The sequence below is a fragment of the Mycteria americana genome, chromosome 12 (genome assembly GCF_035582795.1).
Source record: "Mycteria americana isolate JAX WOST 10 ecotype Jacksonville Zoo and Gardens chromosome 12, USCA_MyAme_1.0, whole genome shotgun sequence".
NCBI classification, from domain to species: Eukaryota; Metazoa; Chordata; class Aves; order Ciconiiformes; family Ciconiidae; genus Mycteria; species Mycteria americana.
In genome coordinates, this window is record NC_134376.1 from 11,077,469 (window position 1) to 11,092,027 (window position 14,559).

General features: G+C 43.3%; 1 protein-coding gene across 2 annotated transcripts in view; it reads left to right on the top strand.

The window, feature by feature from the left end:
• ABCC6 (ATP binding cassette subfamily C member 6) overlaps positions 1 to 14,266 on the top strand; it is a 30,967-nt gene extending 16,701 nt beyond the window's left edge. The window contains exons 19-31 of one of the 2 annotated variants that reach the window (XM_075514975.1): positions 744 to 930; positions 1,412 to 1,475; positions 2,008 to 2,128; positions 3,279 to 3,486; positions 4,568 to 4,878; positions 5,619 to 5,818; positions 6,517 to 6,643; positions 7,234 to 7,335; positions 8,083 to 8,229; positions 8,790 to 8,948; positions 9,190 to 9,356; positions 9,817 to 10,011; positions 10,566 to 14,266. In XM_075514975.1, coding sequence (XP_075371090.1) covers positions 744 to 930; positions 1,412 to 1,475; positions 2,008 to 2,128; positions 3,279 to 3,486; positions 4,568 to 4,878; positions 5,619 to 5,818; positions 6,517 to 6,643; positions 7,234 to 7,335; positions 8,083 to 8,229; positions 8,790 to 8,948; positions 9,190 to 9,356; positions 9,817 to 10,011; positions 10,566 to 10,674 — 2,097 coding nt within the window. In that variant the 3' untranslated portion in view covers positions 10,675 to 14,266. The remainder of the gene's footprint in view (positions 1 to 743; positions 931 to 1,411; positions 1,476 to 2,007; positions 2,129 to 3,278; positions 3,487 to 4,567; positions 4,879 to 5,618; positions 5,819 to 6,516; positions 6,644 to 7,233; positions 7,336 to 8,082; positions 8,230 to 8,789; positions 8,949 to 9,189; positions 9,357 to 9,816; positions 10,012 to 10,565) is intronic. The other variant, XM_075514974.1, reaches the window with a different exon arrangement.
• The last annotated feature ends 293 nt before the right edge of the window (positions 14,267 to 14,559 follow it).

Consider the following 14,559-nt stretch of genomic DNA (forward strand, 5'->3'; position numbering starts at 1 on the left):
ACCCTTCTCTTCACGTGTAGATTGGTTGCAAGTATCAGAATGTAATTATTGTATTGAAACATAGAAAGACTGGCAAAGAAGGAAGGTATCAGACTTAAGCAGTACTCAAAGGGCTTGATTGTATATTAGAAATATATAACATGCCGATTTGTTATTTAGGGAAAAATTACTTTTCTTACGTCCTTTCCTACATGTAATTATCTGTGCAAATATGCTCAGAAATTTAAATGAAAAGGAGCTGCACTCTTAACTCCATTCAGGGTGATGAAGTTTTCAGGCACAAATTTGATTCTGAAATATTGATATCAGTGACAATAAATGTGACATACGCTTCAATTAATATCATTCTACTTAAGAGCTTCAGCCTGAGGGGAATCAATAACGTGGAACTGGTCAGTGAGCCAAGCAAAAGGTCCTCCTACACACAGGGTGCTAGCCTGGGTCTTCAGGCTTCAGTTCCCATCCTCACTCTTTTATGCTGTGTGTGACACAAAGCAAGTTGATTCACCCCTCCACTCCCAAGTTCTGCACTTTCAAAATGGGCACAAAGCTGTGCTGCAAAGATAAATTTCATCAAAGAGACAGGCAGAAGTGATAGGAATAAATAACAAAAATATCTCCAAGTTAGTAAAAACCATAGCTCACACAGAGTACACATCTTTCTTTAGAAGACAGCTGACTGCAAGAGCTTGAGCGAGCAGGGAAACATCAGAACAGTTGTAACTGTTCCCTCTTTATTCAAGCAGACTCGTGTGCTGGTGACTCACACAATCAACATTTTGCCTCAAGTGGACAACATTGTTTTGCTGGTGGATGGAACAATCTCAGAATTTGGTTCCTATCAAGAACTTTTACAGAGAAATGGGGCCTTTGCAGAATTTCTTCATTCACATATTACTGCAGAAGAGAAGGCAGGCGCTGGTTTTCCAGGTAACCCAAATGAGTTGGAATCATTCTTCCTAGGTCTATCAGTCAATTGTTTCCTTAATATTAACATTAAAGAACTGGGGGGAAGGGGGAGTCAGCTACTGTTCACAGTTGGGAAGAGGGAAAAGGGAATAAAACTGTGAAAGCCAGTCTTACACTTGTTCTATTATGGACATTTAAAGCAGAGAGCAAATCACAGTAAGCTGTCGCTTTGTGTGGGGAAAGATATGCCTGTCAAATTAGCTGACTCATCACCTCAAAATTGGTTCTTGAATAAACAGTTCCATCTTAGTAGACAACAATCATGCAGTAAACAGAATTACTCACTATATGTGCTATTCTTCAAGCCTCACCTTGATACTTCTACCCTTAGAAACAATTCTTTGTAATTAATCTTTCCTCCGTATTACCAGTCTCTCAAAGGCTATACAGGACAAAACGGGGTTCTAAAGCATTTAGGAAAAAAAAAGCATTTATTTCACAGCTATAGGAGACACCAAAGGCACCATCACCTCTAGAAGTGGTCCATCACAGGAGAAGCTCTTTAGGTAAGCTTAAAGCTGTCTTGGACACTGAAGAACTTGCTCCAAAAGCCCATACAAACCTACATGGAGGCTCTGAGTATGATACAGGCTTGGGATTGATCCAAATTTGATTGGGGGGAATTAATAATAAGAGCAAAGAAGCAAAACTCAAGAATAAGTAAGAAATTGCTCTTGAATGTGGATGTTGACTAACATTTTCTCCATATTTCACAAGGAGCCAGAATTTGTTCCAGAGCTCATGTACAAGGCATGTTGATACGTTTGCTTGCTGTTCACTTTCCAGTGGGGCTGTAAGGTCTGACTCATTTCAAACCAGCCACAGCTAGTGAATGCTTAAAGCCTCTGTTTGTTAATAGCTTGACAGAGCCCAGCCCCTGTGATAAATATGGACAATGGTTGGGGTCGCTCTAGACAACCCCAAAAACTGCCGCCCTCAAAACAGGCATGAATATAGGGGTAGATGGGTAAGGAGATCCAGCTTTAAAATACTCTTTGCCTTTACTAAAAATTGAAAGGTTTTTTTTTCTTTATGAAGTGACAATTCAATCAAATCTTCCGCTATGGGAAGGGAGACCATTCCTGTAAGTCAAGACTGTACCACTGCTGCAGCCACCAAAGGAAGATTAACCAAGGGAGAGAAAACTCAGCATGGCAGGGTAAGCACAGCACCTTCCTGTAAAGGCAAAGACACAAACCATGGGTTTATTACTGACCCACGCATGGCAGGTGGGTCAGCTCACTGCCTAAGTTAAACCAGTGCAACTCCAGGGAAGTCAGCTGAGCTGTACAAGTTTGCCCTATAGTTGAGGCAAAGTCATTTCAGCATTATCTTACATAGCACCTTCTGTGCAAACTGTATGTGCCTGGATGCCCCGATCTAAGCACTGGTTCCAAAATAGGAATAATGCAGGTACATTACAGAGAACACATTATGGAAATGAGAGGGAGAAAAAAAAATAAATTATGACCACTTGAGAAGAGAGATCCTGATTCAAGAGTTGACCTGAAGGGGGAAAGCATGCTGAGGCAATCAGCGTGAGGTGGTGGTAAGGGGCAGAACAGGACAGATTACAGGGGACTTGCAATCTTGAGTCTGTCCACAAACTGGACTCAAGGCTGGTGGGAAGGGGCAAAGAGGCACATCACTCTTCTCATCTTGCCCAAGGGAAACACCTCAAAAGGCTGAGGCAAGGAGGGTACTGTGAAAGGAATGAAGCAGATGTGGGATTCCAGCTAGGAGGAGTCGGGCATGGATGAGGTGTGTATTCAGGGCACGTTGTAGCAGCAGTAAAACATGGGGAGGAAACAAATACCTGAGGCTACACCCTGGTACTGAGAAGAGATGAGAGTAAGAAGTCTGACACCCCCAGAGGGGGGCTGCTGTTCCCCTAGGGAAGCACAGTATTAGCCACACTGGGATTCTCCTCACCTCTGCCGATCAGCAGTTACACAAACAGTCAGCGGGATGCATGATAGTTCTCACTCACACCGACAACAAGTGAAAACCACTGCCTGGCATAAGGAAAGCCTTACGTGCATTCCAGCAGTAACATGAGCCTATTACAATAACATTCATCAGTTGATAATAGTCACTCATTAACACCATGGATTTATTTAAGTATGGCTTCATTATTCATCCATGAAGAAAACAAAGAAAGAACTAACATGGTTGCTATGGCCCGTGACGTATGACCGAGTAGGTATGCCATAATAAATCATTCCTTCTTCCGGAGCTGCTTTTCCTTGCTAACAAGCTTGATCCTCCCAACCTCTCCTCCTATTTTTCCCCCAATTGTTTCGCTCTAGGTTAATACTTCGATTTATGCAGCCTACCTGAAGGCAATAGGATTACCACTGTGTGTGTACATCATTCTGTTGTTCACGTGTCAGCAAGCCGTGTCATTTTCTCGTGGTTACTGGCTCAGCATGTGGACAGATGACCCTGTTCACAACGGGACACAACAGCACACAGAGCTGAGAGTTGGAGTCTTCGGTGCACTAGGAGTCGTTCAAGGTTCATTTAACTTGCTCACCTAATTCTTTTCTGTATTTCCATCTCCCTTTCCCATATCCAGGATGTTTTCTCAGAATATAAACAAGTGCATACCCATGGGCTCTTAGCCTCCTGGGTTTTTGGCACCAGCCCTAAAGGTTTGGCATGGGACCTAAAACTACAGGCTCTGACGCACAGAGAGGATTTCTAAGGGATCTAAACAATATTTCCAGTGTTACTGCCTCAAATTCTCCTTCATGGTATGCTAGAAGTGTTCTCCTGTGCCTTTCAGCAGACCACGATGATAGTGATTCCTCTATATTTCCTGCTGGAACTAAATGACTTGAGCCCCTAAAGCATTCAGCAATGGAAGAACTACACAACATCCTTATTTTTCTATCCTGCCCCTTTGTATCCAACATCTTCTGCATATCTTTCTTCCTCTTATCCCTTTCCATTCCTCCAATAAAAATTAATCATATCAAAGTGCAAGCGGTGGCTCTTTTCCATGCTGAATTAAATCTTGGTTTAGGCCTTTTAAGTGTAAAGAGAGAGAAAAAGAAGAAGTTGTAGAATTCTACATTTCTTTAAATCTTTCCCTTTAAAAATAGCCACAATTCTTTCGGTCACTCTTTAAAAAAAATCACTTGTTTTAGGACAGAAATCAAATCTGGAAAAATCTCAGCCCAAGTGACAAAAGATTGAGTAAGCTTTGAACAAGTTGAAAAGAGAGGGAAGGGTTGGGTACCCTTCTGTGATAACAGTGAATCTGTCAGGCAGGAAACCTTAGACTGAGCAATTCAAAGTAATTCCAGTCAAGCTCATTTTGTGAAGAATAAAGAATTTGTCCTATGTGTTCAAGTTGCTGAATCCATGGCCTCCATCAAACTTGCTTAGAAGGTCTTCTGCCCCTCTGTAACTACCCTACGGAAAGAGTCATTTACCCTGCAACTCTGAGGCTTGGCTTAATTGCTACCAAAGTCAGCTCCTTTCACTAGTTTAGCATTCACAGTACTAAGTGAAAATCATGATCTCACAAAGGGGAACTCCAAGGTGAGTTTGTTCAGACCTAGTAATAATTATTATTTTTTTTATATTGCAGCCCTTGGCAGATTTGCCTCCACGGCAGCAGTCCTTCTAGGTGGCGTGTTAGCATCGCACAAGCTCTTTCTGCAGTTGCTGAGGAATGTTGCTAGATCCCCAATGGTCTTCTTTGAGCAAACACCCATTGGAAACTTGCTGAACCGCTTCTCCAGAGAAATGGATGCTATTGATTCTGTCATCCCTGACAAGCTGAAGTCCTTGCTGGGATTCTTGTTCAACTTGCTAGAGATCTACCTTGTGATTATAGTGGCTACACCAAGGGCAGCAATGGCCATAGTGCCCTTGACTGTTCTTTATGCTGCATTCCAGGTAGGAGCTTATAGAGATACACAAACAGGAGAGGCTGAAGTAGCAATAGTGTGTCCCAGCAGAGAGCCTCCTTCCATGTCTTAGGAGCAGAGACATGCAGAAACTAGTTTCATCATCTTGAATTGCATCGGAACAGGAGTAATGTCAGTGGTTCTTCCCACATCGCCTCAGCCTTCCAGAGACCTCACAAAGAGGCTTGTGCTTTTCTGATGTCCAGATCAAATCCTACCTAGAACAATACTCCTTGTCTCCATTAGTGTAAAGGCAATCATATTAAGACCAAAAGCATTTTTCCTTTCCTCCAGAATTCCTACACTACTTTTTAATATATCCGTGTATGCCATGCAGCTCTCCCATTGGGCTCTGAAACCTCAAATGCTTTGCTAGCTAAGCCTGAACATGAGGGAAGGGCAAGTAAGGGTGCAAGTACGCCTCTGTTCTCCATCAAGCAAAGGGCTGGTCTACAGGAGAAAGTACACATGAGTTTAGAGGCTTTGCAAGTTCAGAGGACCCTGGCTTGTTTGCATTAACTAACCCTGGGGTTATTCCTAATGAAGATAGGACAGGCAGAAATGCTACCTTACCTTTTAAGGACATCTCCTACCTGCACATTAGGTTTTATAACACTAGGACAGTACATACTATTGCACATGTGGAGCCCTTCCCAAATTTTTTGTGGAGCACCTCCATGGAGGTCTAAACCTTCTAATCACTTCCCCTTCCATTTTCCTTTGTACCAGCATTTCTATGTCATCACCTCCTGCCAGCTAAGACGCATAGAGGCTGCCAGCAGGTCACCCATCTACTCCCACATTTCAGAAACGTTCCAAGGAAGCAGCGTGATCCGTGCTTACAAGGACCAGGAGAGGTTTATTTTGAAGAGCAATTTTTTAGTGAATGAGAATCAGCGAATATGCTTTCCTGGAGCAGTTGCTGACAGGTACAAATCTGCAGTGTAAAGAAAATGATAGTTTATTCCCATGGGCTTGGTGAGTGGAGATGGCTGCTCTTGGGGCTTGGGTGGAGGTACACAGAAGATGAGACAGTGGTGCACAGTGTTTTGGGGGTAGGGTAGCCTCTTTCATTATCACTCACACTGCACCCCTCTCTGGCAACGTGCCTCTCACACAACCAATATGTTCCCATCTCTGTTGTATGGCTAGGCACACACATGCTGACACACAGCTAGAGGTATCACTTGGTGTCCAAAATGCAGGAAGCTGTAGTGCATGCCTGGTGAGGCCCATCATCGCATAACAGAGCACATGAGGCCTGTGGTGGATGCAGAACCCATCAGACAATGAGCCATCAGCCACCAGTCATGAAACAGGTGAGGAGTACCAGAAAGAGTGAGAGATGTTAGACCAGCTCATCCAAGAAGCTGTGTGCTGGCTGCTCTCATCCAGCAGGCCTTGGAGAAAATCCTAACAGAGACCATAAGCCAACCAGTTTGGACAGACTGGAGCCATTAATGAGCTACAGGGTGGCTGGGTAAGAGCAACCAGGGCATGACAAGAGCTTTGTTGAGCACCCTGTACCCAAGCAGCTCCACAAGTGTTTTGCAAAATCATCACAGATGTTGTTGAGAGAAAGGAAGAGGGCACCCAGCAACAGCCCTGTACTCTCCTCCTCTTGCAGGTGGCTTGCTACAAACCTGGAGTTTCTAGGCAATGGCATCGTCTTGTTTGCAGCACTGTTTGCAGCAATGGGCAGAACACATCTTAGTCCAGGAACTGCTGGCTTCTCCATTGCATACGCTCTTCAGGTAACTCAGCATTGAAGTAGTACTATGCTTGCCTTTCATCAAAAGCAACTTGCCCTTTAATTTCTGCTACCATTTTAATTTCTAAGAAATTATGAACTATTTCTGTGGCTTTTTAGATGCCTTTTACCAAACCCTGCTGTCACTGCTGAAACCCAGAGCATCTGGAGCACGTGGCCCCTTAGAGAGAATGAACCTGATAAACATATGTACCAGTTATCTTCGTCCTCCTGCATCTGAACTCATACTTAAATCACAGCATGCTCTGAGCAACTGAAGCATGGTCTTCAGCATCTGTCTTACCTGCTTGTAGGCTAGTTACGCAGCAACCTGAGAAATAGTCGCACTATCTTTCAGCACCCAAGTCAGTAGCATTTCATTCTCTATATGGGGGGAGCTGGCTACGCTCTTTAAACATAGCTTTACAAACTTTCACAAGGATCTGTGGTTATTTTTTAGCCTTTTAAGGGATGATTTCTCAAGTAATTAGCTGTCTTAGTGTTTAAGACCTCCTCATCAAAGTACCAGGTATGTCGCAAGCACAGGTCAAGACTTATTTTATCTGCCCAAATGCTTCTGTTTCTTTCTGCTAGATAACTGGTGTTCTGAACTGGATGGTGCGCTCCTGGACGGAAATAGAGAACAACATTGTTTCTGTGGAGAGAGTGAGAGAATACTTGAGGACTCCTAAGGAGGTAGCTAACCAACTATTGACCTCACCAGCAGAGGTGAACACCTCTGCAAACTAAATGAGTAACTTTTCTGTTCCAGCTGGACAAACCCCTAGTTTTCCCCCTCTAAAAGGCCAGTTATGTTTCCTTTAAAGAACTGCAGCATTTGGGTTTTATCCAAGTGACTAGGCTTGTTTTATAACCTCTGATCATCATTATTTCCTTAAGAGAGTTAAGCATTGGATTGCCATTAAAATAGCTTCAGTTGGTAACACTCATGGAATGAGCTGTATTTTCTGCCCATATTTGGAGTATGTATTTATTGCGTGAGTTCAGATGCAACTCTCTGATAACTGATGGCTGCTAGATAGCCTTTTAGCCACTAAAAGCCTCCAGTGCAATAATTTTTTTCTGTAATCATTAAAATTATTTATCCATATGCTGACCTGAGATCCTACTACAGGAGACTTTCACAGTCCTGTTTACAGGGGCATATAAATCTTTTTTATTGAACCACTCATAATGTCAGAACTCTGACATGCAAACAAATGTTTATCCCCATTTTCAGTTAAGATAATTGGCATCTTTGCACAACGTAAAAAGTCAACATTTGCAATATGAAAGTTAGAAGCCTTTTTCTCTTTTGGAAACAGAAAACAGATCAGGGGAATTTGGCACAGATGTCTTCATAAGCATCCCGTTTCCGTATGGCCACTTGATTTGGTAATTTAAATCAGCTTCATACGTTGCTATTTGTTTTCATCTATTTAGGCACCCTGGACTGTGAATGGCAAACGTCAAGGTAAAGTTTGGCTCACTGAAGGAAGAATTGAATTTAGAAACTATAGTTTGCGATACAGGCCAAATCTGGAGTTAGCACTGAAGCATGTCAATCTAACCATCAATGGGCAAGAGAAGGTAAGCAAAGCCACTTGTTTCAGAAGAGCTACAAAGTGTGAACAGTGCTTTGCAGTGATCAGATCTGGGCAGATACAGTCCCTGCCCTACACCAAGGTATAGTAACTTGTCAGCATGAAAGCTGCAGTGAGGTATGAGCCCTTTTCCATCTATCACACTGCACGCCTCTTCTAGTACAAAGTAGTGTTTCCAGGATTGCTGCATACCCTATACATTCTCCTGAGTGAAATATTTCACAGAGGGTTAGCAGAGTTACAGCAAAGGAATTTCACTTTTTAAATCTAGTGCCACATCAAGGCCTCATTCTAGCTGCTAAGTCTTGTAGTTATTCTTCCCATCAAAGCCTTTCAAGATTCCTTTTCATACAAAACAATTACAAATTATAAATGATTCCCTTTAAGAACGTATTGCTAGATGACGTGAATCTTGAACAGCCCTGAAGATTTGATCCATGCAAAGTTGTCTCTCTTCAAAAGGCCAAGAGGAACTACATGACAGGTCTGTCCAACTGTGGAAAACTATCAACATCAAAACCAAAAGCTTTCCATTGCACTTTACAGATCGGCGTAACTGGAAGAACAGGAGCTGGGAAATCTACTCTTGCTGTGGGATTGCTGCGATTAGTGGAAGCTGCAGAAGGAGCGATCCTAATTGATGGACTAGATATTGCTCAACTAGGTCTCCATGACCTTAGAACCAAGATAACTGTCATTCCCCAGGTACGAAATTAATTTCCAAGGTGCTTCAGCAGTATTGTAAGTCTTAACACCTAGGAAGGTTTTATAAAGGTTCTGTGAGAGGAGGGACATTCAGAAATTTCAAAGTTGGAAATAACCTCTATGCCATGCTCGTCTCCAATTCAATATAACATTAGCCACAGATTTGCACCCAGCAGCGAAAACTGGAGAGCTCATTTTTATAATTCATTTCAGGAGTTGTTTGTACTGTTTCTGTGCTCAGGATCCAGTTTTGTTTTCTGGCTCTCTAAGAATGAATCTCGACCCATTAAACCGATACACTGATGCAGACATCTGGACAGCTTTGGAACTGACTCAGCTCAAGAACTTTGTTGCAGATTTGCCACATCAGTTGGAATATAAATGCACTGACCAAGGGGAAAACCTAAGGTACCTTATCTGCAGAAAGACAGGGGCAGGGCAGTGCCAGCCTGTGGGCTAGAAGAACATAGAGCTAGTGGGACAAGGAGTCTAATTCATTTAAAAAAAAAAAAGTGCCCAGACAGCAAATTGCTGCATTATTGTCCTGTTTAGCAGCATGAAATCAAATCGTAAGACAGCTACTGGAAGACCTTTGAGACTTAATCATTGTGGTGGCTTGTGTTTGTGCAGTACTTAAAACACTGGAATCCTGTTCTAAGTGCAGATCTCCTGGGTGCTATACTAATACACTCCCTTCATTTCCTTAGGTTGTTTCATGCTGTTAGTTGCAGTGCCACCAGCCTCAGTCACCCTTTCAGGGAAGGGGAACAATCACCTTTTCATTACTATTTTCAAATTAATCACGTATTCTGGCCCCAGGGAGAAGTGACTACTGCTCTCAGTTTACCATCCCTCTTCTTACTTGCAGCACTGGTCAGAAACAGCTGGTTTGTCTGGCCAGAGCACTTCTTCGGAAAGCCAAAATCCTCATTCTAGATGAGGCCACAGCAGCAGTAGATTTAGAAACTGATCTTCACATTCAGTCCACCCTGAGAGCTCAGTTCAAAGACAGCACAGTGTTAACAATAGCTCACCGGATAAAGACCATCATGGACTGCGACAGGTAATATCTTCAGCCACTTTCCTAAGGAGGAAGGAAGACACAGGCAACCTGTGTGAACTAGACAAACCACAGAGTATTAGTGAACAGCAATTTCGTTTCTGTCCTTTTCTTGTTTAACCCTCAAAGCTTTGCTGTAGAGATTGCAGGAGCTATCTGAGATCAGCTAGGCACCAATAGGTTAATCAAAGATAATTTATTCCCACATGACACGTTTCATGCTGTATCTTACCCCTTTTTCCCCCACTGACAGTGAAACCATGGCTACAGATCTTTGCTTCATCTTAAAATCGTGAAGCTAAAACACACGTTCACAAATCTTACTCCAGTCTCAGTTGCCACAAAACTCTCCTCCCACAGACTCAGTACTTGAATAGTCACTCATCAGAAACCTATTTCTATCCCACAGCTGTTTCCCAGCTGAAAAGCTGCTGGAAAGCTTGACTGAATAACAAGCAAGTACTGAAATTTATATTTCAGAAATAAGTAGAAATAACTAAGTTTATTACAGCTGCTGGTGTATCCCCAAGCTTACACTTCTGTTTTAATGTTCACAGGATTTTAGTCTTGGAAAATGGTCGGATAGCTGAATTTGATACTCCAGAACACTTAATAGCTCAGAAGGGACTGTTCTACAGACTGATGGAAGAATCAGGCCTTGCATGACTCACTCATGGAGTATACCATAATGCCACCGCTATCAGGAATAATTGATCTCGTAATTGAGTTATCTTGGTTTCACTCTAAAATGCCTGACATTCAACCAAATCTTGTTTGAGCTATAACCGCAGTGAGTAGATGACTTGGGATAGACATTATTTCTGTAGGAGACGTAGCAATTCCATTTTCATTATGTTTCCAGATACCAAAACCTCACTCTTCTGCTGAAAATGAGCCAGTCAGAACTTAACTGCCTTATTGCTTTCACGGTATAAAAGCAAACAAGCCAAAAGAAAGAGACCACAGCATTTCCGATTTATACTATAAATGGAGCCCAAATATACTGCCATACTTAAAGATTACACAGATTTTTAAAAGCCAACCAGATTTTACAGACAGCAAACAAGAATTTAAGTGGTAGCAAGCAAACTTAACTGTTTACAGCTTATCCCAAGTTCCAGGCAGAACAAATTTACTCTTTTGCTAGTGTCTTAAGGACTGCTCACCTGAGCGCTGTTCTTACACAGATATGGTGGACTCCAAGGCAGCAAGCAGCTGGATCTAGTCACCCAAAGCACACAAACACGGGGGAGTAGGGAAGAGGAACTGGGATGCCACTAAGCACGAGAGCATACGGCTGCCTGCAGGCTGCCTCTTGTGGCAGCTGGGGATCAGATCCACTCCATCTCCTTCTGTGTCAGCTTTGGAGGGGCCCCGAGTGAATCATGCTGGGCAGAGGGCTAACAGACTGCCTGGAGGAAGAGAGCCAGCTTAGACATGGGCTCACTGACGCAGGAGAGAGTAGCTTGGCTGGGAGTGGGCAGCAGAACATCATTCCTTCTGCTTGAAGGCTTGGAGCAGCCCTGCTGCCAAAATGCCAGCTGGTCACAGTGGAGCATGTCCAAACACCAATGCCGACACTTCCGAAGTGAATTTGGCCACAAGGAATTTGTGTGGTGGAAAGTGTTCTCCTCTGATCCCTGCAGCATGGCAGTCTGGCAGATGGGGAAAGCAGCAGGGACTCCCCCGTTGACCTGGTAGTTCATTCCTGGTTTTCTTCTTGACTGCAAGTTCACCTCCTGCACGTGCCGCCCTGGCACTGCAGAGCCTCTGGCATGGTCATCTTTCAGATGGTACTTAAACCAAAAAGGCAGCTGAAAGCAAAGCCTTCCTGGGCTTCCTGCAGTGCCAAGGAGCTGCGGTCAGAGCTGTCCCCAAGCCTCTCCTCAGGAATTGCAACGAGAATGTGACAAACAAATCACACTGTGAGATACTGCTGCTTACTGTGACTTTTGTTAAAGCACTTCATTTTCTAGAAAGCTGAAATAAAAATAGAATCAAGTGTCGAAATGGCTCTCTTCAGTAAGCTAAAGTAAATATAGTATAAAAAGGAGTAATGGGGGAGGGGATGGGAGAGCTCCAACTGGGAAGAGTCAACCCTGACCTGCAAAACCCCACAGTTTCTTCTCCAACAGCTGTTCAGTAGCCTCTCCACCACGTTAAGAGCAGTTGAACAGTTTCTGCTGGACAAGTGCCTAAGATATCCAAGTCCAATGCCTGCTGCCATACTGATACTCAAATACCAGGAAAGAGGCGGTTTTTTCCCTCTACTTTCTCCAAACCTAACTCAAGGGCAGAGACAAAAAAACCCCTCAAACAGATACAAGTTATGAGCACTCTAAAGGTTTATCAATGGATCTCAAAACCAGGAGCATTTAGAACTAGCGAGATATAAGTTAGGTATTTTTCTTAACTGAGGTCAAAGAGAAACAGAAGTGCCCAGGTTGCTGGATAATTCTGAAACAGACATCTTTTAGCATACCATAATCTCCCATATAAACATCTTTTAAATGCTCACTTTCCGTTCCTAAGTTGGTAACAAAGGGAGAAGGCAACAGAAGGCGAAAATAATAAAAACATACTTTCACACTGGTAATCTTTGAAAGGGCGCAGTTTTGCTGTTGGCTTGCACAAAAGTTGGCAAGCAAAAATACCATCAGCTTTCACACGTCAAGCTGTGCTGAAAGGGCAAAAGAAAAGGGATTCCCAAAATTACATGTGACAAAAAAAAACATGTTTCAGATGAGCCAGAGTCCCCAGCTTTATGTCCAAGTGGTACTGTAAGTGAGTGAGAAATCGGGAGCTCAAGTCTCACAAAAAAGGTAATAGTCATCACAAGGAAGTGATCTGGAAGTTGGTTAAAGCAAAATATATGAAGGAGTTAATACTTGGAGATACCATCCTCTCTTGAAAATCTGGTTTAAGGGACAGAAAGCAGTGTTTAAAAGGACAGGTCTGCTGGGTCTTTACAAAGGTACTTCTTCCCAGGTTAGACTATTTGAATTACAGAATTAGCCCAGGAGGAAACTACAGCAGGCTCAGAACTATGCTAACAGCCCATTTCATAAGTTGCTCTGAAGAAATTTTAAATATTAAGAAAGAAAAGTCTGTCCAACACCTCCAGTAACCTGAATGTCTAGAGCTGATGAAGAGGAGCACCTGGACTTGCCCTGTCTACACTTTTGCAGCATTATTTTTTAATAGCTATTGTGCAGCATTAAGTGCAACATACACAGAGCAGCTGTGTTTAGCTCAGTGTTCCCTACCCACCCAAGCCCAAATAAAATCCACTAATCTAAAGAGGGTTTATTGACATCTCGGTGGGTTTCCAACTCTATTTTTCCCTTTGGAGCAAAACAAGTGTTTCAGTCTAGGTCCAGTAGGGACTCTAGAGAAAAAACAAGTTTTTACCTAGACCACAGCAAGAACACACGATGTCCCTGCGTTTCTGTGGGACAACCCGTATTTCCAACCACCCTCTCGGCCGGGCAGGGCGAGCTGTGTTCCCACCTGAGGCAGGCTGCGGCTGGATGGCCAGGCCAGGCCACTGGCAACGGAGGCAGAACCCAGACCAGGGGGCTTGGGAGCCAGCAGGCATCGTCGCGACGCAGCCCCTGGGAGACACCCCAGCCCAGCCAGCCCGAGCAGCTACTCGTGGCAGCACTTCATCCTCACAAAGCCACCCGCTCTGCCAGTTGAGCCAGTGTAGGACTCTCATGCAATCATATGAAATGAGGTCAAGAGTTCAATTAGTGCTATAAAACTTTCACTGTTCCAGTTGTCTGTCCAGTCTGGACATCAAGAGTTAGGGCTTTCAATTCCAAGTTAATTTACTTCCCCCCCCCCCCCCCCTTTCCTTTTTCCTCCTTGTTTAAGGCTATCTCAAACAAAGTGAGAGCACAGCATACACAGGAGAGAAAAACAACCTTAAAAACCAAAAAAAAAAATTCTTGTCCCATGATTCCAAGTCTAATGTAATACCAAAATTGCCAAATAGGAATGAAGGTGTCGTGCATCGATTTACAAACTACACGTTTGGCATGAACTTGGTGTAAGTCGAACTCCTAGTTCCCTAGATGGTCACAATATGCACAGGCAAAATGTTAAAGGCATCAGTGACCCAGAGCACAACTGTTTCTGTGCTACATTGCGGTTGAACCACTAAAGGCTATCTTCGGAGATGCCTCAAGACGGGGCCCAGTTTTACAGAAGTAGCTGTATTCACACACGTGAAGAACTAGGGTGTTATTTGCAAGTCTCCTGAAAATTCTGAGCTGTTTTTTCAGCAGAATCAGCTCTTCCAGATGTGAGAGATCTTCCACGTTGCAGCAAATAATGTCAGCCAGGAAGTATCAACACGCACTGAAATCCAATACAGTAAATTCAACAGTTTTCTTTTACTCTTTTGTAAATATTAACATGTTTATAATGAATATGTTAACGTTTCTTATTATTACCACCACCAGCTCTAGCTTCCCCTGGGCTGCAGTGGCGCACACAGTATTGCTATAAGACAGAAGATACAGCACAGCAGGAGCTGAACTGGTTTCA